Source organism: Sciurus vulgaris (genome assembly GCF_902686455.1).
Source record: "Sciurus vulgaris genome assembly, chromosome: 1".
Lineage (NCBI taxonomy): Eukaryota > Metazoa > Chordata > Mammalia > Rodentia > Sciuridae > Sciurus > Sciurus vulgaris.
In genome coordinates this window covers 12666243-12693684 of record NC_136461.1, presented here as the reverse complement: position 1 = coordinate 12693684, position 27442 = coordinate 12666243, and the positions used below count along the sequence as shown (strand labels likewise).

Sequence of the window (27442 nt, the reverse complement as noted above, 5' to 3'; positions counted from 1 at the left end):
TTTGATTTCCAAACAGGCTGGAGTGTGAAGCCAATAAAGCCCCCTGTGCCCGTAAACAAACAGGCAGCCTCCCCTCCCGTGCCCCCGCCCACCCCCTGCCACTTGAAGGCAAGGGCAGAGGGCAGGGCCTCCTGCCATTGTCCCCGGGTAATTAATTGCGGTAATAAGGGGCCGCGCTCAGCTTCAAAGGCCAGGCCCAGCGCGGGAGCCCTGCGCTGTGTGCAGCCACAGGGCAAGGTGGCCCCACACCCAGGTTCTGGGACCTGTGTGCACAGGGGCAGCCGCCCATGGAACCCTCCCCAGAGGAGAAGGACGAGGCTCACGGAGGCCGTTTCTCGCCTCTGGCTGCAGAATAAGGAAAAAGGCTGAGTTGGGACAGGAGCCTGGCCAGGGTCAGGCCTCCAGAGGGGCCTGTAGGGAGCAGGGGGTCGGCCACGTCCTTGCCTCAGCCTCTGCTTTCCCACGGGGACCATGGGGGGACCGACATCCAGTCGGAGGGCTGTGGCCCATCAGGGGCAGGGTTAGGGTGGCAGAGGTGGCACAGGTGGCCAGGGGACAGTGCAGTTCAGAAGGTCTCTGCACAGAGGCACTGAAAATGAGGTAAGATGAAGACCAACTCATTCCATCTCGGGGACCCCAAGCCTGACACTCCATAAGCCTGTGGCCCCCTGGTAACTGGCACCCCAAATGGAGGTGTGTGCTTGCCTGTTGTCCACCCCACTCAAACAGGGGCCCGTGCGTCTCCTGTCCATTGTCCCTGCGCCTGCCATCCCACAGGCCAGGAGGGCCCCACCTCCCAGATCCCTCTGGTTTTTCGCTCAGGATTCCTGAGCCCGAGGCCCCGGGCTGGTTTATAGCCCTGCTGGCCCGTTGGCCTTGGTCCTGGCTCAGGTCAGCTCTCTGGGGCTAGGAGGGGCTTTTTGAACGTGCTCAGTGCAGGTTACTAGGGTCAGGGGTCACAGCCCTTCCCTGGGGGAAGTTCGAGTTGAATCACCCGGAACATCAGCTCTCGTCTGGAGGGGTCTTTCTGCCGCCTCCCGCCCGGCCTGAGTCCCGCCTTGGTCTCTCCGGAGAGATACAGCATCTGGCTTTTCCGTTTTCTCCTCTCCTCGTTTCTGGCCCTGCAGCCAGAAAACACTCCGGGGCCTGGCGGGAGAGCAGCTGGACGTTCGCTGGAGGCCCGCTTTGTTCTGGACAGTGGGACACTAGGCCGCAATCACCCCACCAGCAAGGGGCGAGCCAGGATTCCAGCACAGGTTGGTCTAAACCACAGCCCAGCTCCCTCCGCCAAGCTGGACGCTGGCCCCAGGCCAGAGGCCCTTCCGAAGACCAAAGCTCTAGCCGCCCAGCTGCACCAGCCCCAGCCCTGGACACTGACAAGTCCCATGTCCGTGTCCCCCCTCCCTCAGCGCCAAGCCCAGAGCCGCGTCCTCAGCAAAGCAAGGCCTCCTGGTGCTGCTTGTCAAAGTCCCTTTGCAGGTGACCTTCCCTTCCCACAGAGGGGGAGGTTGAGACCGTCCCACTGACAGGTGATGTCCGAGTCCCAGGGCTTAGCACAGCCGGCCCTCCCTGGGGCCAAGGGCTTTTCTGGGACCCGAGAATCTTGTGCTCAACCCAGAAAAAACCAGGCACCATGGGGGGAGTGGGCACCCCGAGAGGGAGGTGGCCAGGACCCAGAGGCAGGGCTCCCCCCTCAGGCTGCGGTTGGCTCCTTCCCCTCCACTCCTCTTCCTTCCCCAGCGGCAAACACCAGGAAGATGGGCACAGCTGCCCAGCCTGGCACTGCCAGGAGGAGGGTGGCCAGGCAGGTGAGGGCGCACCACGGGCAGGTCCTCCGACCCAGTCCCTGGGACGCTCCCCTCTCAGGCCCCCTTGGTACCCGAATTAAGACAGCTGTGGGTGTGTCGAGGGGATAAAAACCGGAAATGAGGGAAGACTTCCACCCTTGGTAGAGGCTGGGGTGCTCCCTCCCCTCGCTGCTCCTGTGTCCCAGGAAAGTTCTAGAAGTGAGGAACTCTTATCGAGAGCCTAGTCTGCACACGATATTGTCCTGGCACTGAAGCCAGGTGGACGAAAACAGAATAAAGTGCAGTTAACTAGCGGGTGCCACACGCCTGTCATCCCAGTTACTCTGGAGGCTGAGGCAGGAGGATCACAGGTTCAAAGCCAGCCTCAGCAACCTATTGAAGCCCTAAGCAACCTAGGGATTTTCTCCAAATAAAAATGAAAAGATCTGGGGTGTGGCATCCCTGGTACCAAAAAAAAGTGCACTTCACTGGTCCTTGTCCTCAAAGAAATTACCAGTTGGGAACAGAAGAAACAGAAAGAGTCACCAGAACTGGGAGTCTGTGTGCACATATACATGTACACACACGTACATACATGCACACACATACACGTGTGTGCACACACACTCCCCAGCAGAGTGCAGGGAATTCTGGACTCTTCCCTCGCTGGGCAAGTCTGACCAGAGCACCCGCTGCCTTCACACTGATAATTTAGGAAGGACGCGCCCCAGACCGCTCCCTGCCCATCGGCACGGTCAGGTCTCCCACCACGCGCCTGGGGCCAGGCTTCCACCAGGCCACCGCCCCTCCACTCTGAGCTGACCAGCTCTGGCCAGCCCAGGCGAAGCCACCTTGCAGCCTGGGCTAAGATGGAGTTCTGGCCTCAGCCACTGACACACAGCTGGAAAACGGGACCACAGCTCAGGAGCCAGCCTGCCTGGAGGCACGGCCCAACGGGGTCTCACCCGTAACGCAGGGCCGGAGGTCCCTGTGTTCATGTCAAACACGCAGGGACGATGACACGCTTAGTCCCTATTCGGCCCCTCGCGCGTGCCAGCAAGTGTCCAAGGATGGGGCTGTTATCATGAGGATGGACCGGGAGGGACAGCGGCCTGGAACCCCATCCTCTCCTCCAACAAGGCTCACCCTGAGGTCCCTCCAAGCCACAGCGGGCTGTCTCAGCAACATATGGCGGCAGGGCCCTGCTGGGGAGGAGGGGGGAGGCGGGGCGCGGGCGGGGAGGGCCGAGGAGAGGAAGGGTGTATTTCAGAAAAAAGAAAAACCCACACAAAACCAACAGAATTCCAGCCGATTCTTCCTGCGGCTGCAGCTGTACATTAATGCAGGCGGAGCGGGCTGCACTCTGGCTGCAGAAAGAACTCGCTGCAGTTCCTTTTAACAAGCCGTTGTCTGGCTTGATCTTGTCACTCTGAAGAGGGCCATTGAGAGGTATTCATGCGTCGGCCCTGGGGGGACAAAAGGGCCCAGTATATATACTGACTGCTCAGTTGCCTGCAGGCCTTGGGCCCTTTGTCTGACCTCCCTTAATAAACTTTTGGGGAGAGTTCATCAATCCACTTCAATAGCTGATGTTCTCATTTTCAGAGAGGAGAGAAAGCAGAAGGCTTTTTTTTTTTTTAAGGGGGCATTCTCAATAAGAGGGGGAAGGGGAGAGAGAGAGAAAGAGCCAGGGGCTGTGGACACCCCACTTTAAAGGGAAAAGGACGCACCACAAATCCTAAAAGGGAACCCAGACAAAACCGCTATTCATCGGGTCCCTGAATTCTGCCTCCATTTACGCGCCCCTGGGCCTTCTGGAGCCCGGGCCTCGGTGCGGCCAGCGGGAGGCAGGGAGCCTGTTCACCGCTCTGGAGGCTCTGGCAGAGGGGAGGCTCGGAGGAGGAAAGCCAGGCGCCCAGAGCCCGCGGCGGGAACCTTCCTGAGCTTCTCCTGTTGGATCACAGATTTCTTCCACATCAGGCTGTTCTTTGAAACGGGAGGTGGCTCTTTATGCAGGTTACGGGGTAGCAGACGATTTTCCTCCAGGTAGCTTTTCCCCACCTATTTATAGTTTTCTGGGGGCCAGGGATCAAACTCAGGGCCTTCATGCTAGGCAAGTGCTCCACCCCTGAGCCACATCCCCAGCCCGGCTCCAGTTGCCCCTTCTTTTTTCAGTACTGGGGGTTGAACCCCAGGACGCCCCACCATTGAGCTACACCCTCGGTTCTGTTTAGCTTTTTTTTTTTTTATTTTGAGACAAGGTCTTGCTAAACTGCTGAGGTTGGCCTCCAACTTGGAATCCTCCTGCCTCAGCCTCCCAAGTAGCTGGGATTACAGATGTGCAGCACTGCATCCAGCCCCCGGTGTTTCCTTTTTAAAAGGAGACTTCTTCTAAGACCCCCCTAGGGCCTTCCGCCTTGGGCTGCACTGGGTTTCAATGTCCAGCCCCTCTCCCTCCTCACCCCCCTTAACTTGGCATGGGTTTGTAAGAAGGTTTCCCCTCTAAATACTCCTTGCCAAAGCCGTGGAATCTGAACATATGCCCCAAATTCCCTGAATGCCAAGGTGACCTTTGGGAGTGGGTCGATGGGAGGGACCATAAAGAAAGGCTATTCCTAATACTCCAACGGGTAAGAGAACACACTGGTTTCCATGATTCTGTGAACTCACTTCGCACTGCAAATCTATTTTTTTTAACTCAACACTTTATTTTACTTGGGGAAACTGAGACTCAGAGACATCAAACTCAAGTCTTACCAGATCCAAATTTCGAAGATAAACTAAGCCGACTCTTAAAAAAACAGGTACCCGAGGTCGCACTCCTAAACGCACCAGGCATCGCAGGTAAACAGCTTTCCACTCGCTGTCCGTAGGCACGGGTCCCAAAGGCCCGGCGAGATGGGCCTCTCAGTATAACACCCAAACCGAGCCACAGAAAAAGAGAAGACACGAGTGGCCTCAGAGAGCCAGGCGGCCAAAGCCAAATTCACACTGCAGTCACCTCCAGGGCCCGTGCCTCACCCCAGCGAGCTGCCCTGGTGAGAGGCAGGTGGGAGGGAAGCGGGAGAAGGATCCAGAGCGTCCTGCCCCGCCAAGCCTCAGAGATGGGTCTCCCAGGGCCTGGTTCAGCGCACGCCCTGACACGCACGCACGCGCACACACACCCTCTCCAGTCTCCCCAGTGGCCCGAGTTCAATGTTTTACAGGCCTAATGAGTGTTGACAAGTTTAATGAGTTTGTTTTAAAGAGGGGAGGGGGAGCCTGGTCAAGTTGAGATTTCCGAGTCAAATGAATTAGTGGAGGCCGCCAGACTTCTCTGACAGGCCTGGAAGCCCTTCTCGAGGACGGCAGCCTGGAGCCACCGACCCGGCTCCCCTCCATGAGAGCTGGGCCCCACGCCAGACACCGGGGACTCCAGGGACCTCCGAGCATCCCTCCGCTGCCTGGTTCCCCACTGGAGCCCCTCTCTTGGTCCTGCCGCCAGCTCCCTGCCAGCCCACCCCCGAGGGCTCCCCCTCCGCTGGACTCTCCTCCCCCACTGAGTCCCCAATGAGAAATTTGATTCAAACCCAGTTTGGCACTTGTTTGCATATTGATTGCGTGGTAATTAAGTGGCTTCATCTGCGGAGGGGACTCGCCACCTGCATTTCTCAGCTCTGCAGTCACGGGCTGGGACCGGCCATAGCCCTTGTTACTGACCGTGGCAAGTGGAGTCCAGGGAGACCGGCTTCTGGCTGCTAGAAGGTGGTTCCATGGGCTTCCACGGACACCACACTCTATTTTCTTGCAGTGAATGAGGAGAAAAATTGAGAAGGAGTTTGCAGAAACCCCGACCAGCTCCAGACAAACAGCAGGGTTAAAATGAAGAAGCCTCAAGCCCGGATTAAAGAAGACGTGTGGCTCTGGCCTAGGAGTGCATGTCACCTGGCATTATAGGCATGTGCCAAGCAAGACTTGTTCTCCCCTTGATCAGCCCCTCCCAAGCCACCTGGGATTGACATGTCCTGGACCCAAAGCCAGGGAGGCCCAGATTCCAACGCCTCTCCTGCCTCACTCTAGCCCTGCGATCCGGCGCAAGGGACTTCCCTTACCCAGCCTCGGTTTCCTCATCTGCACAACAGGGTTACTAAAACCTGTGCATTCCCAAGGTTGCAGGGATCAGGGGACCAGGGTGAATCCTCAGTAAGTCCAAGTTTGCTGTGTGGAGCTGACCCCTTCCAGATGGAAGTTCTCTCTCTCTCTCTGTCCCCACCCCCTGGTGCTGGAGATAGTAACCAGGCTCTTGCTCCACCTTGAGCTACACCCCCAGTCCCACCTCTCATTATCACAGTCCTGCAAGTGACCTTCCAGGTCACTCCTGTTTTGGCTGCTTCTTCTCCACTAGCCCAGGTAGCAGGTGACCGTTCTGCAGTGGCACCTGCCACTCACAGGAGGAGGCCAGAGTGGAGGTTTGGGAAGGAGGCTGGTCCTGCCTGGGGAGCTTCCTTTTGCTTGATCACTTGGGGTTTTGTCCTCCGATGTGGAGAACTGAGCTGGAGCACTGGCGGGTCCGTACCCAGCTGGGATTGGGGCCCCAGCTCCGTCCCCCAGCCGAGACTACGGATTGGCCTCTTCCCCCTGGGAGAGGGCGCCCTGCCCGCTCCCACTCGGCGCTGCTGGTGTGGATTCCCGGGGACTCGGTCCTGCTCGGGGCCAGCGCGACGGCGTGGGGGAGGGGCGGGTCCCGAGTCGGGCCGCCCCTCCCGGCGCGGGGCTCGGTGGCAGCTCCCACTTCCTAGGTCTCGCCATTGTTCGGCGGCAGCCAGCTGCGGGCGTTAATCTTTGGCGTATTTGCAAAGCGGAGAAAGAAAGGCCCTCGTGCGACGGGGCTGGGCCGGGGGCTGACACGCCAGAGCGAGGAGGGGGCGCGCATGTGACCGCGCACACGTCCGCCAGGCCCCGTGACGACAGCGGCGGCACCGCACGCTGACATTTAAACCTTTTGTTGTCCCTGAAACCTTCCCTGGGGAGCAAGGAAAGGGGCCGGACTCTGAAGGCAGCCTTGGTTTTCCTTCGGGCTCAGTCACTTAGGAGCTAGATGGCTTCCCGGCTGCCACCAGGCCCCGAAGCCTCAGTTGCCTATCTGTGAAATGGGGGTAGATTCTTTCTGAGCCATGACCAACCACCGACCTGCATCCTGATGTATCAGAATCGACCAAGTCACACGAGTGCAGGTCCCTTGTTCTGCAGCAACACGTCCAGATACCCCCACGTGACAGTCCACACCTCACGCCTCTGCACACCCCAACCCCGTCCAGCAGTAGCCGCGTGCACTTAGGACAGTCACAAGGAGATTCGCACAGAGAGCCAGCAGGCTCTGGGACATCACCTGCCAGCATGCTCCCAGGCCAGCGGGCTCCTCAGTGATTCCAGACGCAAGCCCCAAACCAATGACCGGGACCCCGTTAGGGAAAGGAATCAGCAAAGGCTCCGGATGATCGTCCCTGAAACATAAGCTTTTCCCCTGGAGGGGACAGGGAAGCCACCTCCAGGGACACAGGACCCTGTGAGTTGGCAGAGGGTATTCCAAAGTCAGATGCCTCCCAAGAGCCAGTCACCTGGATTCGACTCCCAGGTCCACCCCTTCCTGACTGTGGCAACCGAGGGAGCCTCTCTGAACTCTGCTTCCATCTGCAAAATGGGGTGCGGGACACCCAGGGGCCAGGGCACGGAGCACACACACAGCCCCTGCCCATTCCTGATGCGTGGCAAGAGGCAGGCAGGCGGTCAACACCGGTTTCCAGCGACACCGTTCCGCCTGGAGGTGACCAAAGGGTCGTGGCCATTCTCTGCGACTCAGTTTCCGTCTCTATAAATGGGCTTCTCAGCAACCCCTCCTTCAGGGCTTCATCCCTGTCGAGTGAGTAACCCAGGCTTGGCCACACTCGGCTCTCAGCTGGCTTTTGTCCTAAGTGGTGGACGTTTTCCATAAATGGCTGCTGCTGCTACCCTCCAAGCCTCAAGTCAGATAGCTCTTCCTCCAGGCAGGCCTCCCTGATGGCTAGCACCACCGCCGTCAGTCACTTCCTGCTTCCTGCTTCCTGCTTCCTATCATGGTTTTGCCATGTGTGTTCTCCGAACCCCTGTCCACCTTCCGGAAGTGTCTTCCTCAGGTCGTCTGCCTTCCCCAGTGTGGGAGCCCTGTGCAGCCTGCCACGCCTGTGCTTCCAGCCCTTGGGCTGGTAACCTGCACACAGTAGGTGCTCAATACATGTTGCTGTGGGAAGAAAATGCTAGTTCTAACTGCATCTTCCTGGGCCAAGTGGGTGGGGCGGGGAGGGTGACAGCTGAGGTTACAGGTGGAGGCGACCAGCCCCGCAGCACACACCCCTTCCCCCTCCGGAATGTGAGTCCCAGGCTACTGGCCCAGAGGGCCCAGCCTTGCTGCTGCCCCGGGTCCTCTTGCCGCCTCCTGCCAGAAGCCATGAGCCTTGATGTGTTTACCTGGGTGTTAATCCCCACAATCCCCGGCCTGACCCGAGAGCCGGCCTCCATTCTTGTCCTGGGTCTAATTAAGTGCCTGAATGCCATTTCCCCTTTCAAACCAAGCCGCTTTCCTGGGAGGCAGGCAGGTAAAGCCCAGCCTGCTGCTTTGAAGCCCAGGAGGCCGGAAGCCCAAGCAGGTGCACAGAGAGGAGGGGAGGCGCTAGGGGGCCTGGAGGGAGGGGAGGCGGCGGGAGGCGGGGGCCTGGGAGGACAGACACCTGTGAATCTTCTGACGCAGGATGCTTGACCTTTTGGGAGGCCCTGAGCTCTGGGAGATTCAGGCAGAACTAAAGATCCCCCTTCAGGGACAGGTGCACATAAGCAGAAGAAGATCCCGACGGGGACTTCAGTCCTGGGGTTCATGGTCACCCCTTAAAGCACCTATGGCCCCGGGGAAGCCGATGTGATGCTTTGCTTTACACATGCATCTAGATCTGGATCGGGGGCACAGAGACGAACATATACATTTGGGCAGCTGTGCCCCCAAACTCAGCAAGGTCATTGCCGAGAAGAGAGATGAAGCCTTACATTTTAATTTGATATACTTTCATATTATTTGGAATTTCGCCAGCACATATTACTTTGCCACAAACCTTTCCAGAGCACGGGGGGAAAATCTATGCATCTATATTTTTTGAGTCGCCTGATGAAAGAGTGTGCACCCGAGTTGGGAAATTCTCCCCTTCCAAACCCTTGTGGACAGTCCTCCCCACACTGGTTACTTTCTGGCCTCTGCCTCGTTATCATCACGAACTTCCTGTGTCCTGGCATCCTTTCTGTGGATGAACTCATTTGCCACTTTTGATCGAGTCCCATTGGCTGGATGGAAAAAGTAAGACCGGGAGCAAGGACTTGACCCGCTCCCAGGAGCCACGGCAGGGGTAGTGCAGGGAGGCACCGGTTCCGAATCTGGGGTACCTCTCAGCAGAGCTGAGTGCCTAGGACAGCGGGACAGGGCAGAGGAGGTCTGGCCTGGTACCCTGGCAGCTCAGACTCTCGACAGGGGCAAGTGACAGTAATAAGAGGTGAAGGACCCAGTGCCTCTGGAGGAGTGTTCCACTCAGGGTGCCTGGGCTGACCACCTGGAGGTGGGTCCCTGCGCTAACCCTGCTTTTAAACTGCTGTGCAACAGGTAATAAATTCCTTCCCCTCTCTCGGCCTCAGTTTCCCCATCTGGAAAACAAGGTGGTCATCAAATGACCTGGGCCGCTTACACAAATGCCACTGCACTCAGATGTCCCAAATCCAGAAAGTGTCCCGGAGCTTATGTTTTACAAAAGCAGCCAGGTGGCTCCAGGGTCTTTCCGGCTCCCAAATTCTGCATTAAATCCTCCTTCCAGCACCAACCCAGGACAGCACTGCACCCGGCCATGCAACCCGTCGCGTCTCCCCATCCCAGTGAAGCACAGAGAGGGTAACTGCCTCCCCTGGTCACACAGCAAGCTAGGCAGAGACTCAACAGGTCAATGGCAGGGTCTGGAGACCAGTCCTGCCTGTCGTAGCAAAGCGACTTCCCACCAGGAGAGAAAGTTCCCTAATCAGGGGAATAGAAGAGGAGGAGAATCATTTGTCACCAGATAAGCACTATCACCTTATCTCTGAAGACCAATAACCACAGCCTGGGGCTCTGATTCCAGCGGGTGTAAACAGCTTCCCCTGTCCTCCTCCCCAGTGGCCTGGGTGGGAGGGTCCCGCTCCTCCAGCACAGCGCCCGCCTCTAAATGGTTCTGACTTCTTCCTCTGCCAGGCTAGCAGAGCAAGGAACACCCTGAAGCCTCGGCCCAGAACCCCAATCTCCACGCAAGAGTTTGGAAGCCCAGGCTGAGCCTGCCTTGCCATTGTTCAGACAAAGGGACCGAGAACCCGAGGAAAAGAGGGGGCACATCCAGAATCCCACAGCAGTCAGTGCTCGCCCAGGGCCTCCCCCGCCTGGGCCACAGACGCAGGGACCTGCATCCGGCTCAGCGCGATCTGGGCCGCTTGCCCTGAGGCTCCGTTTTCCTTACTCTTCTGAGGGTGGGAACAGACCTTTCAGGGTCAAGTCCGTGGTGTGGCCTATCAAGTCCAAGATCCCAGCAGGTGCTCACGGGGGTGTGGGGGTGCCGGCCTGGGACTCAGGATCCAGGGTTCATGAGGAACGGGAGCGGGTGCTGGGGACAGCAGCTGTCCAAGGTCTGGCAGGAGGAGGAGCTGGTGCCCTTCAGCCCCCTTAGGTAAAGGTACCTAAGGGATCCAGCAGCCTCCTCTCTCTGCTACCCGGGGCTGACTCTGTGCCTTGGTTTTTCCTTCTGTGAAATGGGACCACAAGGCAGAGGGACTGCAGGGGTGGGTCAGGCCTCATTGCACCCATGCCAGGGGACATCCTCTCCCAGGGCCACCATCCATGGCCCTGGTGACCCTGCCCCACCTGGGGCTCATTCCTGTCACACCCGCAGGATCCACTTTTTCCTCTAAACCCTGTTCCAGTCTGACTCCACCCGCTGGGATCCCAAGCTGGTCATGGGCTCTGCAACCCTGAGCGCCCCACGAGAGGGAGAGGCGACGGGGGTGAGGCTCCTTCCCCCTCTCCATCGCCCGCACGCCTGAGCTCATCCTCCCCACCCTCGCCCCACTGTGCCTCTCTCTGCTCCTGGGTCTCAGCACCAAGCTTCACACCTTCCAGAACATTCTCTACTGAAAGCCTTCCATTGCTCCCCACTGCCCTGTAAGTCCTAACTCCTTAACTGGCCCTCGATGAGTCTACAGCTTGAACTCTGGGGGCTCCTTCCCAGCACAGCCTGCCCAAGCGAGGGGCTTCACAAATAGCTGTGAGTGACCAGAGGAAGTCTGAGGTCTGCAAAGCCTCCTCGTCCTCGTCTGGGCCTACACAATGGGAGCCAGTTCGGTGGGCTGGGGGCTGTGTCATGGCCTCACCTGCCTCCTTTACACCTGGAAGAAGTTCTGACCACATCTGACAGTGTCTGTTGAGCCCCAAGGACTGGCTCTGTCCGCCTTCCTCCCTTGGCCCTCTGCAGACTGGGAAGATCCTCCAGAGCCACGTACTTCTCTCAGGCTTGAGACAGGAGGGATGCCATTCACCTGGGCATGGCGGAGCCTCTGCCCCTGCCTCCGCAGGCATATATTTGGTGGTCACTTACAACCCCATTGTCCCAAAGCCCCGTGATTCCTCAGGTCCTAGGGAAAATGCCTCTACATTCAAAGAAAAACTTCTGAGGAAAAAGGGAGGCCGAGGGGGTTGGGGAGTGGTATTTATCCAGCCTCCCAATTTGTCCTGTATATTTTGTCACTATATCCTTTACCCTTCCCAGCCTACTTTGAGATGGCCATCCATAGGCCCATTTTGCAGAAGAGGACACTGAGGGTCTCAGAGTACCCCACTTAAAGTTACCCAGATCTTTCAGGCTCCAGCACCCTATACTCTTTCTCCTTCACCCACCCCCACCTTCAGAAATTTGCTTTGCAGCATCTCAGAGGAGAGGCTGATCACTGATCGGCAGGTGGCCACAGCTGGGGTGGCTTTGCCAGACCTCTGTAACCCACTTCCTGGGCCCACAAAGGAGGAAGAGAAGGCCTGAGGGGCAGTCTGGTGCCCTAGCCACGCAGTACGTAGCAGTGACTCTGCTTCGGTGGCTTTACCCACCCCCTGCCTCCAAAGCCACCGACTCTAGGCGACAGGGGCGCACGCCCAGCTCCTTTGGCCCCTCCCCCCGCGGCCCAGGCCCCCAGCCGGGCCTGGCTGCCCCTGTGGAGCTGGGGTTTGTTGTGGGTTTTGTGCGTCCGCGGTGTCGCCGCCGCCCCCGCGTGCGGGCTCTTGACTTCATCCCCTAAGTCAACAGCGGGCGCGGGCGGGCCGCTCCCCCCGCGCCGCCGCCCCCGGTCTTCTTCTCGGAATAATGGGGGCTCTTTGTGGCCTAATCAGCCTCCTGAGGGGCCGGGCGGCCGGGAGCGCTTCCCCCGCGGCCGTCGGTGGAAATGAAAGCGGGATTAGGCCGGGGCCTGGCCCACACCGTAGGAAAGCGCCACCAGGCATTCGCCCCTTCAAAGCCCCTTTCGGGTTTGGTTACTTTATTTCTAAAGTTGTTTGTATTTCTAAAGTGGCCATTGAGGCGCGAGCGGGGACGCGCGAGGGGGCGGCGGGGAGGAGGCCCCGCCCTCGGGCCTCCCTCCGCAGCCTCCACCCGCAGGCCTGTCCGTGACAGCTGGCCCGGGAGGCCCCAGGGCTCTCACTCCCACTACTCGGATAGGGAAACTGAGGCTCGGGCACTGGGGGCAACGGAGGCAAGACTCCACGCAAGAGGCTGGGCCCCGGGTTCAAACCCACCGCCTAGCTCCAAAGGAATAACAGGGGTCTTTAGGGAGGGGGGGACGCCAAGGGCCTTTTGCAGCAGTGTCCCTGGTCCTGTGCTTCTCTGAGGGTTCCAACTGAACCTCTTGGTGTCCTCGGAACAGAAGGCAATAGGGAGCCCATTTATGCAAGAGAGTTCCAGACTCCTTTTCCTGGGGTTCACTCAAGCACCTCCAACAAACCCCCCAAATGCCGAGATTCTGCACTGATTCAGTCTTCCCCTGTCGCCCAAGTGGGAGCAGCAGACACCTTGAATTTTGGCATCTGCGGCAGCAGGAGCCATAGAGGAACGGGGACTGGCCCGCGGGGGTGGGGGAGGTCAAAAAGCAGAAGAAAAGGATTTCTTCCCGCGGCGCCCCTTCCCCGCCCACCTCCATTGGGATTTCTTTTTTCTGCTGGATTCTGGCCCCTCGAAGGGCAAATCCGAGCTCAAGAAGCCCAGCAGAGGAGGAAAAGCGGTGGATGAGGGCGCAGGAGGGGGGCCTTAATGCCAAGCGGACAGGGCTAAAGCGAGTGGCCAGGCAGACCCGCCAGAGTGGGGTACCCGGTTCCAGGAGAGCCTGGCCACAGAGGTGCTTCCGAAGGTCTGGGCGGGGAACCAGGAGGCCATGGAAACAAAACTAGGCGAACTCCAGCTTAAATCCACTCCCCTGTCTACGCAGCCCAGATAAATCTGTGTGGACTTTTAAAAAGTTTTCAGGGAAGCAGAAGGCCTGATCCCAACCCAAGTCTCCACAAAGGCACACACGCCACACCACCCACACACACCCCGCAGTGTCTCCCAAATGTTGCTCTCTCCAACCAAGGTCTGATTCGAACCCGAAGCCACAGCGATGGCTCTCCACCTGTCACCCTCTTAGGACCACGGAGAAGGCCGGGCAGAACGGCAGCCTGCCCACTCAGCAGCAGCTCTGCAGGGGCTGGATCCCAGGGACTGCACCCCAGAAAGTTCAGGGTGGAGTTTTCCAAGCTAATTCTTGCCCTACCGCCCCGCCCCTCTTCTGTCTGTCCCAGGGCCTTTTTGATCTCTGGTCTTTTTGCAAAGTCAGACAAAGAGCGCAGTAAAGGCATGAGGCTTGGGAGGCCAGCTGGGCCAGGGCTTCTGGTCTCTCCCTGCGACCAGCAGCTCTGCTAGACAGAGTCTGGCGGTGCCTCTGGCTTGGGGCTGCCCACCTAATTCAGCTCCAGCGCCAAACACACCCTACTGTTGTGCTTGCTCCCAGACCTGAACCAACACACACACACACCCAGACACACACTCAGGCAGCCTGGAAAGGAAGCAGGCACCCAGGGAGATCCAGGTAAACTCAAAAGGAACACATGCACGGAAATACATGTTTATTTGTGGGCTTACCATCTCCACCAACTGGCTCAGAACTTCCTGAGGACAGAAACCTGGGCGCTTAATACAATGTCTGGCACCTAGTAGGTGCTCAACAAAATCTTTAGAATGAACGAAGTGATTCACATATATTCATCTCCAGAAGGAAATTTTCTTTCTCTTCTCTCTTTTGGACAAAAGGGGAGAGAGCATGTGTGCTCATCAAATGTCTCAGAAAGGATCCTTTCAACCACCAAATGGAGAGGGGTGGGGGTGGAACTGGATGCCTATTTTGGAAAGGGGAGGCCGCAGCACTGACATAGAGCGGACTCCCAGCCCGCACCCATCTCCATGGGGACTGGACTCCGGGAATCAGAAATTCCCAGAGAACACTGGAGGCCTGGAGAACCAGGCAGCTGTGGGTTCAGAACTGAGGTGTGGCCTCAAGAAGCCCAGGGACCTCTTTATAGTGTATGCAAAATTCTGGCCCCATGGATGTGTGTGAAGGGAGGAGTTTGTTTTCCTTTTTTAGGCGGTTACCGGATTCCCAAGGGACTGCAGAATCCCAAGCCCCCCCCAGGACAAAAACCTTCTCTTAGCCTCGTTTTCTGTTCAGGGGAGGAAACAGACCCAGAGAGGCTGAGTGAAAAATTACCACATGAGTGAGTGGGGGCAGATGGACAGTACCCCCTCGCGAACTGTGCACTTGGTTCCTGCGGGGTCCCTCGGGGGCCCTCCAGCCCCGACACCCGGGTTTAGACGAAGACCGGGAGTGTAGACGGTCCAACAAGGGAATCGAACACGCGGGTAGCCGGACCCAAGGCAGCACGAGTGGGCTGGGGTGTCGCCTCACCCTTACCCACGCGCAGTCTGGGAGCGGGGACAGTGGCCTGAGCGCCGCCCCTTCTCGAAGCCGAGAACTTAGAAGGGGCGGTTGCTACACCGGAAGGCGGCGGAGCCTCCCTCTCCCGGCAGCGAAACCCGGGCTGGCGTGTTTATTTAGCGACGCTCTGAATGAGGGTCCCCGCCCCCTGGCTCCGCGTCCGACACCGCCAGGCGCGCGGGCGGCCCTGCCGGGCGCCCGGCTCCCCGTCGGCCTCCCGCCCGCCCCGCCGGCCCAGCGCGCCCGCCTCTAATTAAGCGGCGGGATGGCAGCGAGCCGCCGGGCCGCGCTGTAATATGATGAACTGCCTTTGTGCGGGTGTCACCGAAAGCGCTTCTGATAAGGAGAAGCGGCGGAGGATCAAAAGGGCGGCCCGGCTCCCCGCCTCCGCCTTCCCCGCCGCTCGCCCTCTCCGCCCGCGCGCTCCTGCGGCTCCGCTCCACGGCCCTGTCTCTCCCGATCCGCCCGGCCCGGGGCCAGCCTTTCGGTGACTCCGCGTCCCTTTGTCTTCCTCGCCGTCGCGCAGCGCCCCTGGCCTCGCCGAGTCCTCGAGCAGAGCTCGGGGCACGTTCTCCTCTCCCGCGCCCGGCGCTCGCTGGGGTCTCTGCTGATGCGCGTCCTCTCGGACATTCATCCCACCCCGGTGGCCCCCTGTCTCCACCGCCTCTTCCCACCCCTCCCTCAGTCTGCGCCCGGGCTCAAGCCCAGCGCTGCGCTAGGGTCCCGGCGGCCAAGTCACTGAGGGATCCCTCAACTGACCCGCAGACGCGGGGACCCGGGTCGCCGCATCGCAGCAGGCATGCAGAGCCCGGCCGCGGCCTCCCGGCGCCTTACGACGCACCCTGACTCAGCTTAGCTGCCAGGAATGCCACTGGGGGCTTCGGAGCTGGGTTGGGGCGCACGCGACTTCCCCTCACCCCTCGCAGGCTGCAGTGGCGGGTGGAGGATTTTCCGCTCCCCAGGGGCTGCAGTTGCATCTGCGGCCCACCCCGCCTTTGCACCCGTCCCCACACCCCTTCCTTTGGCCCCCACCTCCCCTTTGCCCTCGACCCCTCTCTTCCTCCTCAAGCCCCTCCCCTCCGCAGGCTAGGAGTCCCCTTGCGCTTTCTCCGGACCCCTTCCCGGCCTCACCTCTCCCCCACCCCACTTTGTTTGAAGTTTGGGAGAGATCTATCTATTAATGGCGAAGTTTCCCCCTTAGGTCACCGTTCTGCCTTGATTCGATTTGGAAAGGCGAGTTCCCTCCCTCCCCTGCCCGACCCCAGTGGGGCCAATCCCTCCAGAGCAGGTCAGAAAGTGCTGACCCCATTTCCACCTTTTCCTCTTTCAGCCGGAGGGGGGGGGGGAGGGGGAGGGGGAGAAGCAGAGCGAAGGGCCAGGACGGCAGAACCTGAGGGGCACCCCAGCCTTCCATAAGCTCAAACCCCCGTCCTCGACTCTGCTTCCTAATTACCCCATTAGTCTAGAGTGGGAGGGAAGAAGAGCTATTTTTCTGGAATTCCTGGAATGTGCTCCCCCTTAGTCATGGCCTTCAAGGCCCTAGAGCCCCTGAAGGACCTTCCTTTTGGGGTCTCCCCCCTGTGCAGGAACGCTTCCCTAGCCAGGCATTGTCCCTTCTGCGGGATGAATCGTGTCGGGCTTAGACCAGGCGCTTCCAGGGCCAAAGCCAGGACTTGGTCCATTTCATGTTTCTATCCTCAGATACCCTTCCGGGGACTACAAAATGAAGCCTCTGTCGACTTTGTTGATAGTGATAAAATAAAGCTAAACAGGAACTCCAAAGAGGTCACCTGCAAGGAAATTTCATTTGCTCAGCCCCCGTCTCTCTATTAAAAATACGTTTTACATAATATTATTTTTTAGAGTGTGTGACAACTATCATTTTCAGAAAAACATTCCTTAAGGAAAGAAAAAAAGGCCCAAATAATCACCTTACTGCTTTAAGTCTACTGTTATATGTGCTTTTAAATCCCTCCATGTAAATTCCACTGAAAATTTGGAAAGCTGCGAAGGGGAGGGGGCGGCCAGGGTGGGGGAGGTTAATCCGGGTTTAACGCCGCGATGCAGTCTTAGGACCGGGGTTAGCCTGATTGCGTTATCTCGTCCCAACATTTGAGACGCCCATATTTTACCCAGCCAAATAGCTCGGAGAGCAGCGCAGATGGCTGCCGTGGTCGCGCCTCAGGAAAATGTGTTATTAATATCTAAATAACTTCCCAATACTGTCTGGTAAATCTCCCTTCCACCATTCCAAATGATGAATTCGTTTGAAGTCTTCCCCCAGCCTCATCTTTTCAATGTCTCTCTCCTCTCTTCTTAGCCAGGCTTATTTCAAACTGGTAAATATCTAATTCCTTTAACTGCTGCGCCGTGCACACGAGTCTTTTAGGTACAAACGCCTTGAAACAGCCGGTGTGTGGCGGTGCGTGCCCCGAGGTGAACACAAAGCCCGCGCGCCCTCGCGGCGGGGGACCCGCTCCTTCCGACGCGCCTGCCATCGGAGACGGGGGCTGCGCCCGAGCCTCCCCCGGGGAGCCGAGCCCCTCTCCTGGCGCGCCCGGGGGACCCTCTCCGGGGTCCCCGTGGAGTGCCAAGGGCACCCCCCAGCACAGCGCCTCGGCGGCCCGCAGGCCCGCCGCCCCCTCGCGGTTCCCCGACGGCTTCCCCGCACTCGGGGGCGGATAATTACGCGCCGCTCGCCTGTTCGCCCTTGTTTAAAGTTTGTTTTCTAAACGTCTTCTATTAGATTATGCTCGTTCGTTCCCCCTCCAAGCTTATCTCCTCTGTCTCTTCTCCCCTTGCCCGTCACACTCGATTTAGGCGCGAGTTTATCTGGCGCGCAGTTTGCCGACTTTGTTTATTTACCGCGGGTTCTGGGGCTGCGCGCGCGAGCGCCAGTGTTCGCCTTTGTAATAGTTATCTCCGCGCCGTTGTTCTTCGCTAGTCGCAGCTCCCTCCCGCCCCCTCTTCTCCGGTTGGGGGGATGGAGGGAAGAAAAGGGGGAGCCTTGGCGGCCCAGTGTGGGCTCGCCCCTCGCCGGGGGCCCCCCCCCCCCGGGACGCGCCGCGCTGCGCAGCCCTCCCGCCCCACCCCCGCCCCGGCCGCCGGGCCTCCCGGGCCCCCTCCCTCTTTCCCTCTGGCCTCGGAATATCCACCGCCGAGCGCAGCCTAAAGCCGGGGAATTGCCTGACACCCTCCCATCTTCCTCGGAGCCCCCATTATGCGAAGCTGATCCCACTCTGAACAGCTTCAAATCCCGCCTGGACTCTGTTTGATTAGATTGCCAACCCGGGGTAATCCTTTGATTTGGTGGAGTGTCAATTACCTTTCTCTAAACACACATTTACAGAGGAGAGAACTTGTTGGTTTAAATCAATGCAGATTGTTTCCTGATAAATGGACGCTCTGCGGCCCCTCCCTCGCCCCCTCTTCCGAGGCCCGGCTCCCTCCCGGACCCCTCCCTCTCGGCGTCTTCACCTACACCCTCAACAATGTCCCTTCCAGGTGTGAAGCCCAGGAGGGGGGGAGTGTGGGCTATGGGGAGCCGTGCCCCCCTTCCCCTATTCATTCGCTCCCCCGGAGCCTAATTAAATTTGGCAGGTCCTTGTACACACAATCAAAACAGCTTCCTCCACTGTAGCAAACCACCGAAAACCGCATTAGCGCTATCGCTGCTGCCAAATTAAATTGTTTCCCACCTCCCTTTACAAGTGTCTAAAACCCACACTCCGGCTCTCCCCTCCTTCCCCATCTTCCACCGTCCCTTCGCACTCCGCACCTGTACGTTTACTGCCTTAAAAAGAAATTAAGGAGAAAGGCCAAGAAAACCAAATCTGGCCTCCCTCCCTCCCGGGGACCACCCCCCACCCCTCCCACGATGATCTTTCAGACCCAGAAAATCTGCAAATTCTCCTAGGGGACTCTTGACTTCCAGAGTGTTTTTCTGGCCACAGGAGAACAACTCCTGGAACTTTCTTCAGCGTTTCATGTTCATTGTAACCTCATTGGGCTTGGGGTCCAGGAGACTAAAGTGGAGCCTGGTGTCCGATCTGGTCAACTGCAGCTTCAACTTGTGCCGAGGCTTTAGGGTTGCGGTGGGTTTCTGTTGCTATTGTTGTGTACATTATTGCTGATTCCTTCGCCCTGACCCAGCTCCTAAGAGAGGCAAGCCCCTATCAAGTTCCTCACTAGAATCTCTCCAGACCAGATTCTAGGATTTTTTTTTTTTTTTTTCTGCCTCTTTGCTCCTCAGACCTTCTTCCTGTTGGCTCCCTGGCCTGCCTACCCCCTGATCCTTGGAGAAAGGGGTGCAGAGGAGCAAGCCTAAGTGGATGGGGGCAGGGAGGAGGTAGGGTACAGGTGAGCAGAACTGGGCCGGAGCACCTATCGGCAGTGGTCTGAGAATTCACACAAGCAACAATCCTAATAACTTAGTCTTAACAAGGATGAGAGCAAAAAGGAAAAAAAAAAAAAAAAAAAAAACATGAGCAGTCTCATGAATATCAGCCCAAGGGGAGCAGGAGTGAGCCGTTCAGAGATGAAAGTGCACAGAAATAAAAGCTCAATTTAATCTGCTTTAAAACCCTTCAACTTAACGTTTGTGCTTCAAACTCTGAGAGTGAGGACTGATTGCGGATAAATAGTTTCTTACCATGCCTGGAAGCTATTACACCCCTCTCCAACACAGTTTCCTATTCAACAGCCCCAGTTTTCATTACCAGCTCTAATAAGTCTTAACATTATTAAATGCCAAGCGGACGATAGGGAAAAACGGACTCAGGGAGGGATCTCTCTTTAGCGCTTAAAGAAGAGAGCTCTTAAACCCCTTCTTTGGCGGCTCCCTGCCACGAGAGGGGCAACCCCCGGAGAAAGCATTTGTCAAGACCAAGAAGCCAAAAAACAAAGTTGTGGGTGTGCACCCCTCCCCCTGCTCTGCCCGTGGGGACTCTCTGCCTCTCTTGCCCTGGACAGCTGGGGTAGAGGCTGGTTTTTTTTTTTTTTTTTTTTTTTTTTTCCCCACCTTTAACTTGGCCATGACACTGATGTCGAGGGTCTGGGAGGGAGGCGAGGGGTGCGTCAGGATGCCTGCTGACCACCCCACACTCGAACAGGAAACCGATACAATTTGTCCAGAGATGGATAGACAGTGGCCTCTCCTCTGCTCCATCAAAAGCCCATGGACACCGTGTAGGTCACCCTGCACACCGGTAGAACCCACTGGCACAGACACAAGCGCCAAGGCATTTGGACCCCAACGTGGGCGGATGAACAGTCACATGGAGAGAGATGCAGAGGCTCGGGGACCATCCAGCACATCACAGTGTCTCCCGCGCCCATCATCACTCAAACACTGAGGGCTTTCTGGACGCAGGCCCGCCCCGTGAGGTCATTCCGCTTGGGCAGCTCCTCTGAGACGCCGCACCTGTGTCCTCAGCCTCCCCATCTGGAGCCACCAGGCTGTTCTTGTGACCCCTGGAGACTCAGAGTTTCCTGGCTTTTCTACGGGAAAACCTCTCTCCAGCGAAGTGGCCTGCTCACTGGTTTCATAAGCCCAGACCAGCTCTGGAAGTCCCCAGATTCCCTGGGGTCCAAGGAACCCCATGGGTCCCTTCCCCTTCTCTCTCTTTCCCCTTTCCTTTTTTCCTTCTCTCTCAGAGAAAATTTACCTATTTGTACTTCCTCACAGACTGAATTGGAAATACCCCTGACAGACACAGACAGACCCGGCCCCTGAAGTCTTTCCAGATAAATCCAGACCCCCCCTCCACTTCTCCCTGGGATGACTCTCAGAGAAGTGTCAGGGGTGGGATATTTGGGAAGGACCATTCCCCAGACCCCCACTCCTGTAAAAAGGTCCAAATAGTCTTTCCAAAAGGAACTAAAGTAAGCACGGGGTCCCCCCCCCCGCAGGGGTCCTAGGGGTCTGGGGCGGGGGTCTTGTCAAGCCAGGGGCTACTTAGAGTGCAGGGCTGCCTTCTCCGGCAGATCCGGGCCCCTCGGCAGGCCCGGCGCAGCGGGGTGCCGCGCTCAGCTCGCTCCCTTTCTTCCCTCGCCCTTTGTCCCGGGCGGGACTGCGGCTCCACTCGGGGCCCTGAATGTCAATAGCCCGCCCCTTCCCCGGCACAGAAGCTCTCACACGGGCTGCCCGCCCCCCAATCCTTCCCCCTAGGCCTGGGCCGGTGGGGGCTGGGCCTCCCTCGCTGGGAGTTGTCTTTGGAAGCGGGCTTTGTGAAGTTCATCTTCAAGGTTGGGAGGGACAACAAGAACTGGAGGGAGGCCTGGGCCTGGAGCGCCCGGAAGGCGCCGAGAGGGGCGCCCGGCAGAAACCTGTGGAAGGAGACGCCACAAAACTGCTCGCCCACTTTTCCCAGAGGCTGGTTTCGCAGGTTCCTCCGACCACTGTCTTTCCGATTCTCTGCCTGCGACTCCCTGCGTGTGTTTGGGGGCCCCTTCTTCCCCCAGATCAGTCTTTGTGGCTCTGGGTCTTCCATTTCCACTTCTCCCTCCGCCCCTCTCCATGCACACAGACCGAGTCTCCCGGAGGACTGCGAGGGAGGGGGCGCCGGGCAGTCTGTCCCTTCCTCCTCGGAAACTTCTCCCTTCAGTAACAAAAGCACAATCCCCTTCCCCGGGAGTGCAGGCGCTTGAAAGAGAAAACGCCTTCCGCGGATCGCAGGGCAACGCTGGGCGCTGTGCAGACTCCAGCCCGCGCCCAAGTCTTGCCAAGGTGGGGAGAGGGTGTGCGGCGCCTGAATGCCCCCGCCCGGGAGGACATCTGGGAACTTGGCCTCAACTCCCCGCCCCACCCGCGAACGCCGGAGAGGAAAGCACCCTTGCGCCCGCCACTGTGCCTTGGCGACGCAGGCTGAGTCAGGCGGCCGCCCTCGCTAATTTTTATTGATTGCAGCGGTCAGTCAACTGTCAGGCGGGGTTTCAAGGGACCGTTTAGAGACGTGTGCGGGTCTGGTTAACAAATTCATTTAGGGAGCCGCGGGCCAGCTCCTCCTTCCTCGCCCCTCCCCGCCTTCCCCAAGTTTCCTATAAATAATTGATCAACACCGGGACTAGCAGCCCAAACACCGGCCCCGGAGGACGCACCGACCGACCAGGGCAGACCCCGCGCGCAGGGGCTGCACAGACGCGGCGCACGGCGCTCCTGCCAGCAGCCCGGTGCCTGGCGGAGGAGACGCGGGCTCTGCAACCCGCCCGGCCCGGGGGCGCACGGAGGGGGCGCTCTCCGCACAGCACGAAAGGCCCGGGCTGCCGACTGCACGAGTTGTGTCCGCGGTACCGGGGGCAGCGGGAGCGAGCCAGGAGCCCGCATGAGGAGCGTGGGAAAATGCGGCTCCGGTGTCGCGAAGCCCTGGCGGTTTCCTACCTTTGTCGCCCAGAATGCCATCGATACTGTGTTTGGCCTTCTTCTCGCCATCGTCCTCCTTCTTGTCCCCTTCGTCCTCCTCCTCTTTCTTCCCGAACTTGATTCTGAGCACGCGGCTAATCGAACTCACTAAACCTCAGAAATTCAAAGGCCAAAGAGCGAGTATAAGTTGTTGGGGCAAAGGAGGCTGCGGGGCCTGACCTGGGAGAAGTCGGGGACCCCCTCACTCACACACCCCTCCAGAAGGCAGTTAGCATTTGCACCCACTCAAAGAACCACCCACTTAGGGACCCTTGCCACACCTGAGGCAGCCAGCGGGTGCCTTCCCATACACATCCCACCCTACTGCACACCCTGGATGCACTCCAGTCCACACCCATTGCCACAGGGCCTCCGTGGAGTGTCCCCAACCCCTGCTGCTGCTTTGCCCAGGTTCAGGTGTGTCCTGGCGCTGCATGCCTGAATGCACATGGACACACACACACACACACACACACACACACACCAACTTTCCCTGTTATGATGGTTTGGGGCCTCTGAATGTGGGAGTCACTGGTGGTTGGTGGCAGCAACAGAATGGAAATGCTTTGGGGAAAGGAGTCCAGGAAAGACCTTGGACATCAACCCTCCTGGGGTAGGTCTCTCCTCTGGGCCACTTCCAGAAAGTGCCAAGGGAGCTCCCGGGGTTAACTTCTGGCCCTCTCTCCCCCCTCCCTCCCTCCCCACCTGCCTGCCTGCCTTTCCTTCTCCTTCCTCGCTTTCTTCCTTCCCTCTCTCCTCTCCTAACTTTCTCCTCTGCTCAGCTCCTTTCTGTCGGGCTCCTCGTTGCTCTCCTCTGCCTTCTTGCTCCCTCTTACTCCCGACTCTGCTCAAAGGTCCCTGGGAACCATCACTCCCTGCTCTTTCTCTCCTTGTCCCCACGCATGACTGAGGGCAAGGTCTGCCGGCTCAGCTGCCTTCTCACCTGAGGGCACGGTGCTGCGGTCACAGTGGCCGTCCTTCAGCAGCCGGTCCCGGATCTCCCAGCTGAACATGCCCGGGTTCTCCCTCTTGTACTCCTCGATCTTTTTCTCCACATCCGGAGTCGCCACCTGCTTCAGAGGTGGAGGTGGGAGAGCAGGAGTGGACAGATGGGGTGGGGGAGGGGAGAGACTTTTAATACCAACCTCCCAAGAGCCCCAGGCCAGGCTGGTGGCTTTGGTCACCATGTTCCCCTTCAAAGACTGGCTCTATTCTTTCAAGAAATTAGTTCCTGGCTCCCAGAATGGCAGCTGGGGCGGGGGGGCAGGGAGAGGTAATAGAACAGAACCTAATTAGGACCCCCAGGACCTCCCCTCACCATCTCAGAAAGACTGAGAGATGTCCCCTGGTTTGGGGTGCCAGCAGAGACTTGGGTCAGTTGCAGGGACAGTCCAGAGATAGCTTATTAGCCTCAAAGTCTGGGACAATCTAGACCACAGTTATTCCCACCCCCGAGAAATTCAAATAATGGGGAAATAATGGGGACTTGGCTGGGGGCTGGGGACACTCTCCCACCGTACTTCCCAGGGGAAGCACAGAGGCTGCTGGATGTCACACTTGAGTACTGCGAGGGGTGGCAGCCAGGGTCCCGGGCCATGGGAAGGCCCGCTGCCAGCCTCTGTGGCACAGACACTCACTCTGGGCTTGCTGCCGCCGATGGCCCCAGGCCTGATGGACCCGGTCTCCTGGTAGCGGCAGAGAATCTTGGAGACACAGCCATGGGAGACGCGCAGCTGGCGGGAGATGACACAGGGCCGGATGCCGTGATGGGCCATCTCCACAATCTTGTGGCGGATGTGGTTAGGCAGGGGTCGCCCGTTGATGAAGACCCCACCAAGCTGATTGACTCGGCCTTGGCCAAGCGGGGTGGACACTGGAGAAGGAGGGAGATGAGAACACAGAGACCCTGGTGAGGACAGGGAGGAGCCGAGCCCAACCGCACTCCCCAAAGGACGCAGGGTTGCTTGCGCCCAAGACCCCTGACCCGGGATCCCCTCACATTCAGAGCAGCTCAGGTGGCCTGGAGGTGGGGAAAGAGCTGTCATGAAGCTGAGGGGGGACCTGCAGGGATGGAGGCAGGGGTCACGACTGCAAGTGCCTCCATAACGCTGTGTCCCCCACACACTCCAGCCTCGGCCGAAGGGAATGAGACACACCTGGCCAGTTTGACTGCCCCTGAGGAGCCCAGAGAGGCAGAGGGACTGCAGAGGAATAAGCCTGGTGGCCCTCTAGGGATCTCTGGGGCAATGGCTCTCTATCCCCCAGGCCATGGCTTGGGCCACTGGTCTGCCTTCCTCTCAGAGAGGCCAGTAACTGATGAGCTGTGGCCATCGGATCAGTTCTGTGCTCCCAGGAGTCATGACTGAGCCACTTTATTGGCGGTTAGAAGGGCTGGTTGATGACCAGCATTTACAGCTGGGCAGCAACCTGCCCTACCCCTGGCTGAGCAGCCCAGGGGCTATGACACAGTGCGGTAGGTTCTGGCTCCAGAGGCACCTGGCTGTCCCTTGGGGGATTCCCCTTGTTTGGGGACACCCGCCACTGCCAGCAAGAGCCAGAATATCCCACTTGGTCTCAGAAACCCATGAACTGTTCCTGCAGACTCTGCCTGAACACAGATGGGCCACAGTCCCAAGGGTGCGGGTGACTTTGGGAACCAGCAAGGCAGACACCCCCGCGTGTTCTGGGGAAGGAGAACGGCAGGCACGGGTCGCCTTAATGCAAAGTCTACACGATTTTCTCACAGAAGGTTGGGGGACACCCGGTGCACTAATCCGGCCTCGATCCCCCCAATTTGGGGACTCGGCGGCTGCGGAGATCTGGAAGATTAGAACGATTTCACAGCCGCCGGAGTGGAGGGAGCTGACGGTATAATTGGAAGGGAGGGGGCGAGGAGAGGCCCGGCTGCAGGGCTGTTCCTACCGCCCCCTCCCTCGCTCTCCCGGGCCCCCCACCTCTCTTTGTAAAAGTAGGTGTCTGAAGCCACCCTCGGATTTAATCAGAAATCGTGCGTCGCCAAGTCAGAGTCACTCGGTCTCCGTGGCGGGATATGCCATTAGCGCTGGAGAGCTCTCGAGCGCCCAACTTTATATTCAAGAGCCTCTTTAGCGACCGGCACTCGGCTCTTCTCAGTATTCTGCGTCATGTTGGGCAAATATTGTTCTAATCCGCCGCGCGTCCGCGGCAGCCTGTTTTACTTGCATTCGCTACAGCAGAGTGCCGCGGCAAATCCCCGGGCTGGCGCGCCCTCCCGCCTGCGTGGCTGCTCGCGCGCACTTGATCACGGAGCCGCTCTCTTCGCCTCGGTCTAATTCAGGGCCCCGGCGCCTTCTCTCTGCCCGAGGGGCCCCCCTCCCCAGATCGCAGGCTGCCCGCCCGCCCACCCGCTCCCTGCCTGCTCTCCCCTTCCTCACGCACAAGGGGCTCATACAATCACAGGAAGAGTGATTAAAAAATAAAAGTCGCCCGTGCGTCTAACGACTTCCCTAAGACACCCTGGGCTGCCCACCCCCAGGAGCCAAATGATCCCCCAGTGACAGGTTGAAGCTCTTCCTTAGTTTAAAAAGGACAGAACAAAAAATGCGGAGAAGGGCCTCCGCCGGGCGCCCCCAGCCCTTTCTCAGCCGGGAGCCCCGTCGCCGCCCATCCTCTCGGCTCTCCCCGGCGGCTGGATGGAGTCGGGAAGGGCACGTTGGAAATGAGCACTTTGCCCCGGGCCGCGCATGGCCGCGCCGGCTCGCTGTCTTGAGGTTCTCTCCCGGGAGATTTGCAGAGTTCGGAAGCCCGAGTGAAAAGTTTTGGGGAGAAAATAGCGTTACTATTTATGAGCTCAAATTAATTGGTTGGCAGGCCCCAAAGCAGGAGTGCCGAAGAGTTGCTTTGGAAGAAGCGGAGAGCCTCCGCGGGGACACCAAGTACCGCACGTTGTTGGCATTTCGAAATAAAAGGGATTGGAAGACCGTCCCGGTAGCGGAAGGGACAATTGAAAACGAGAGTAGAAAACCGGGGCCGGCGGCGCCGAGAGCTGGAAAACTCCCGGGCAAGCAGTGTCCGAAGAGTGGCAAGCGGGCGGCAAGCCCTGCAGTCTCCGGAGCCCCGAAGTTACAAGGGGCTGAGATCCACCGGGAGTCCCACCCTGCGGGTAAAGGCCGGCCGTCCGCGACCCTGTGAAGCCCAGGCCGCGGGTCAGTGAGACCCACGCAGAAACCGACAAGTGTCAGCCCCCGAAACTTCCTGGGTCCCGCGCCCCGACTTGAACCCAGACGGGGAGCGGAGCCCCTGCTCCTGCCCGCGCCGCCGCCACCCCCAGGAGACTGCCACCTCCAAGGAGCTTGAGTTGCGGGCAGAGGAGGCAGGCCAGGCAAGCCCGGGCGCTCTTACCTTCCAGAGGGAAGCCGGTGCGGGGATAGTTCTGCCCCGGAGCCGGTCGCATCATCCTGGGTACCGCGCCGGGAAGGGCCGCCATTCTTGCGCACGCCGGGGACGAATCCAGAGTCGGCAAAAATCGCTTCCCGTCCGCTCCCTTTACCCCTGCTGCGATCTTTCTTCCCTCCTCCTCCTCCTCCTTTTTTTTTAACCTCTTCCTCCTCCCTCCGCACGCTCCCCACCCCGCCCCCCACCCCGCTGCAGCCCGCCGCGTCCCGAAGCTGGGGAGGGGGGCGCGGTGGGGGCGGAGGCTGGGGAGGAAGGTGGCGACGAGGAAGTTCAAACAAACAAACACTCCAACCCCAAGTCCGCCTCCGCCGGCGAGGCTCGGCCAGAAGTTGTGCGCGCCGATGCGCCAGGCAGAACTGGGCGACCAGGCCCGGCGGCGGAGGGGACTGGGGGACGCGGCCGGATCCCGGGCCCCGGCCTCGGACTGGCCAGCGACCGGCTCTCGCGCTCGGGGGCGCCAAAGTTCCTGAGCCCAGAGGCTGCGGAGTGGATTTCTCTTTCCTATTTATTTATATAGTTCTGCTCTCCCCGGCTCCCTCCCGCCTCCCCGTGCCTTTCTCCACCCCCTGCGCACGGGCTCCCTCGCGCTCCGGTCCCCGGGAAGACTTGAGGAGAGAGCTAGCGCCCCCCGGGTCTCGGGGCTTGAGGGGAGGCGACCGGGAGTGACGGGGTCGGGGACTAGAAGAAGAAAAGCGAGGGGGCGCGAGTGATCAGCTGGGTAAGTTGTGCCAAAGTGCTCAACTGGAGG

The 27442-nt window shown here is 59.0% G+C and overlaps 1 protein-coding gene across 2 annotated transcripts in view; it reads right to left on the bottom strand.

The window, feature by feature from the left end:
- PAX7 (paired box 7) overlaps positions 1-26725 on the bottom strand; it is a gene marked incomplete at its 5' end in the record, with an annotated part of 87906 nt that extends 61181 nt beyond the window's left edge. The window contains 4 exons of one of the 2 annotated variants that reach the window (XM_079147153.1): positions 22240-22374; positions 23204-23333; positions 23898-24133; positions 26641-26725. In XM_079147153.1, coding sequence (XP_079003279.1) covers positions 22240-22374; positions 23204-23333; positions 23898-24133; positions 26641-26725 — 586 coding nt within the window. The remainder of the gene's footprint in view (positions 1-22239; positions 22375-23203; positions 23334-23897; positions 24134-26640) is intronic. The other variant, XM_079147154.1, reaches the window with a different exon arrangement.
- Between the last annotated feature and the right edge of the window lie 717 nt (positions 26726-27442).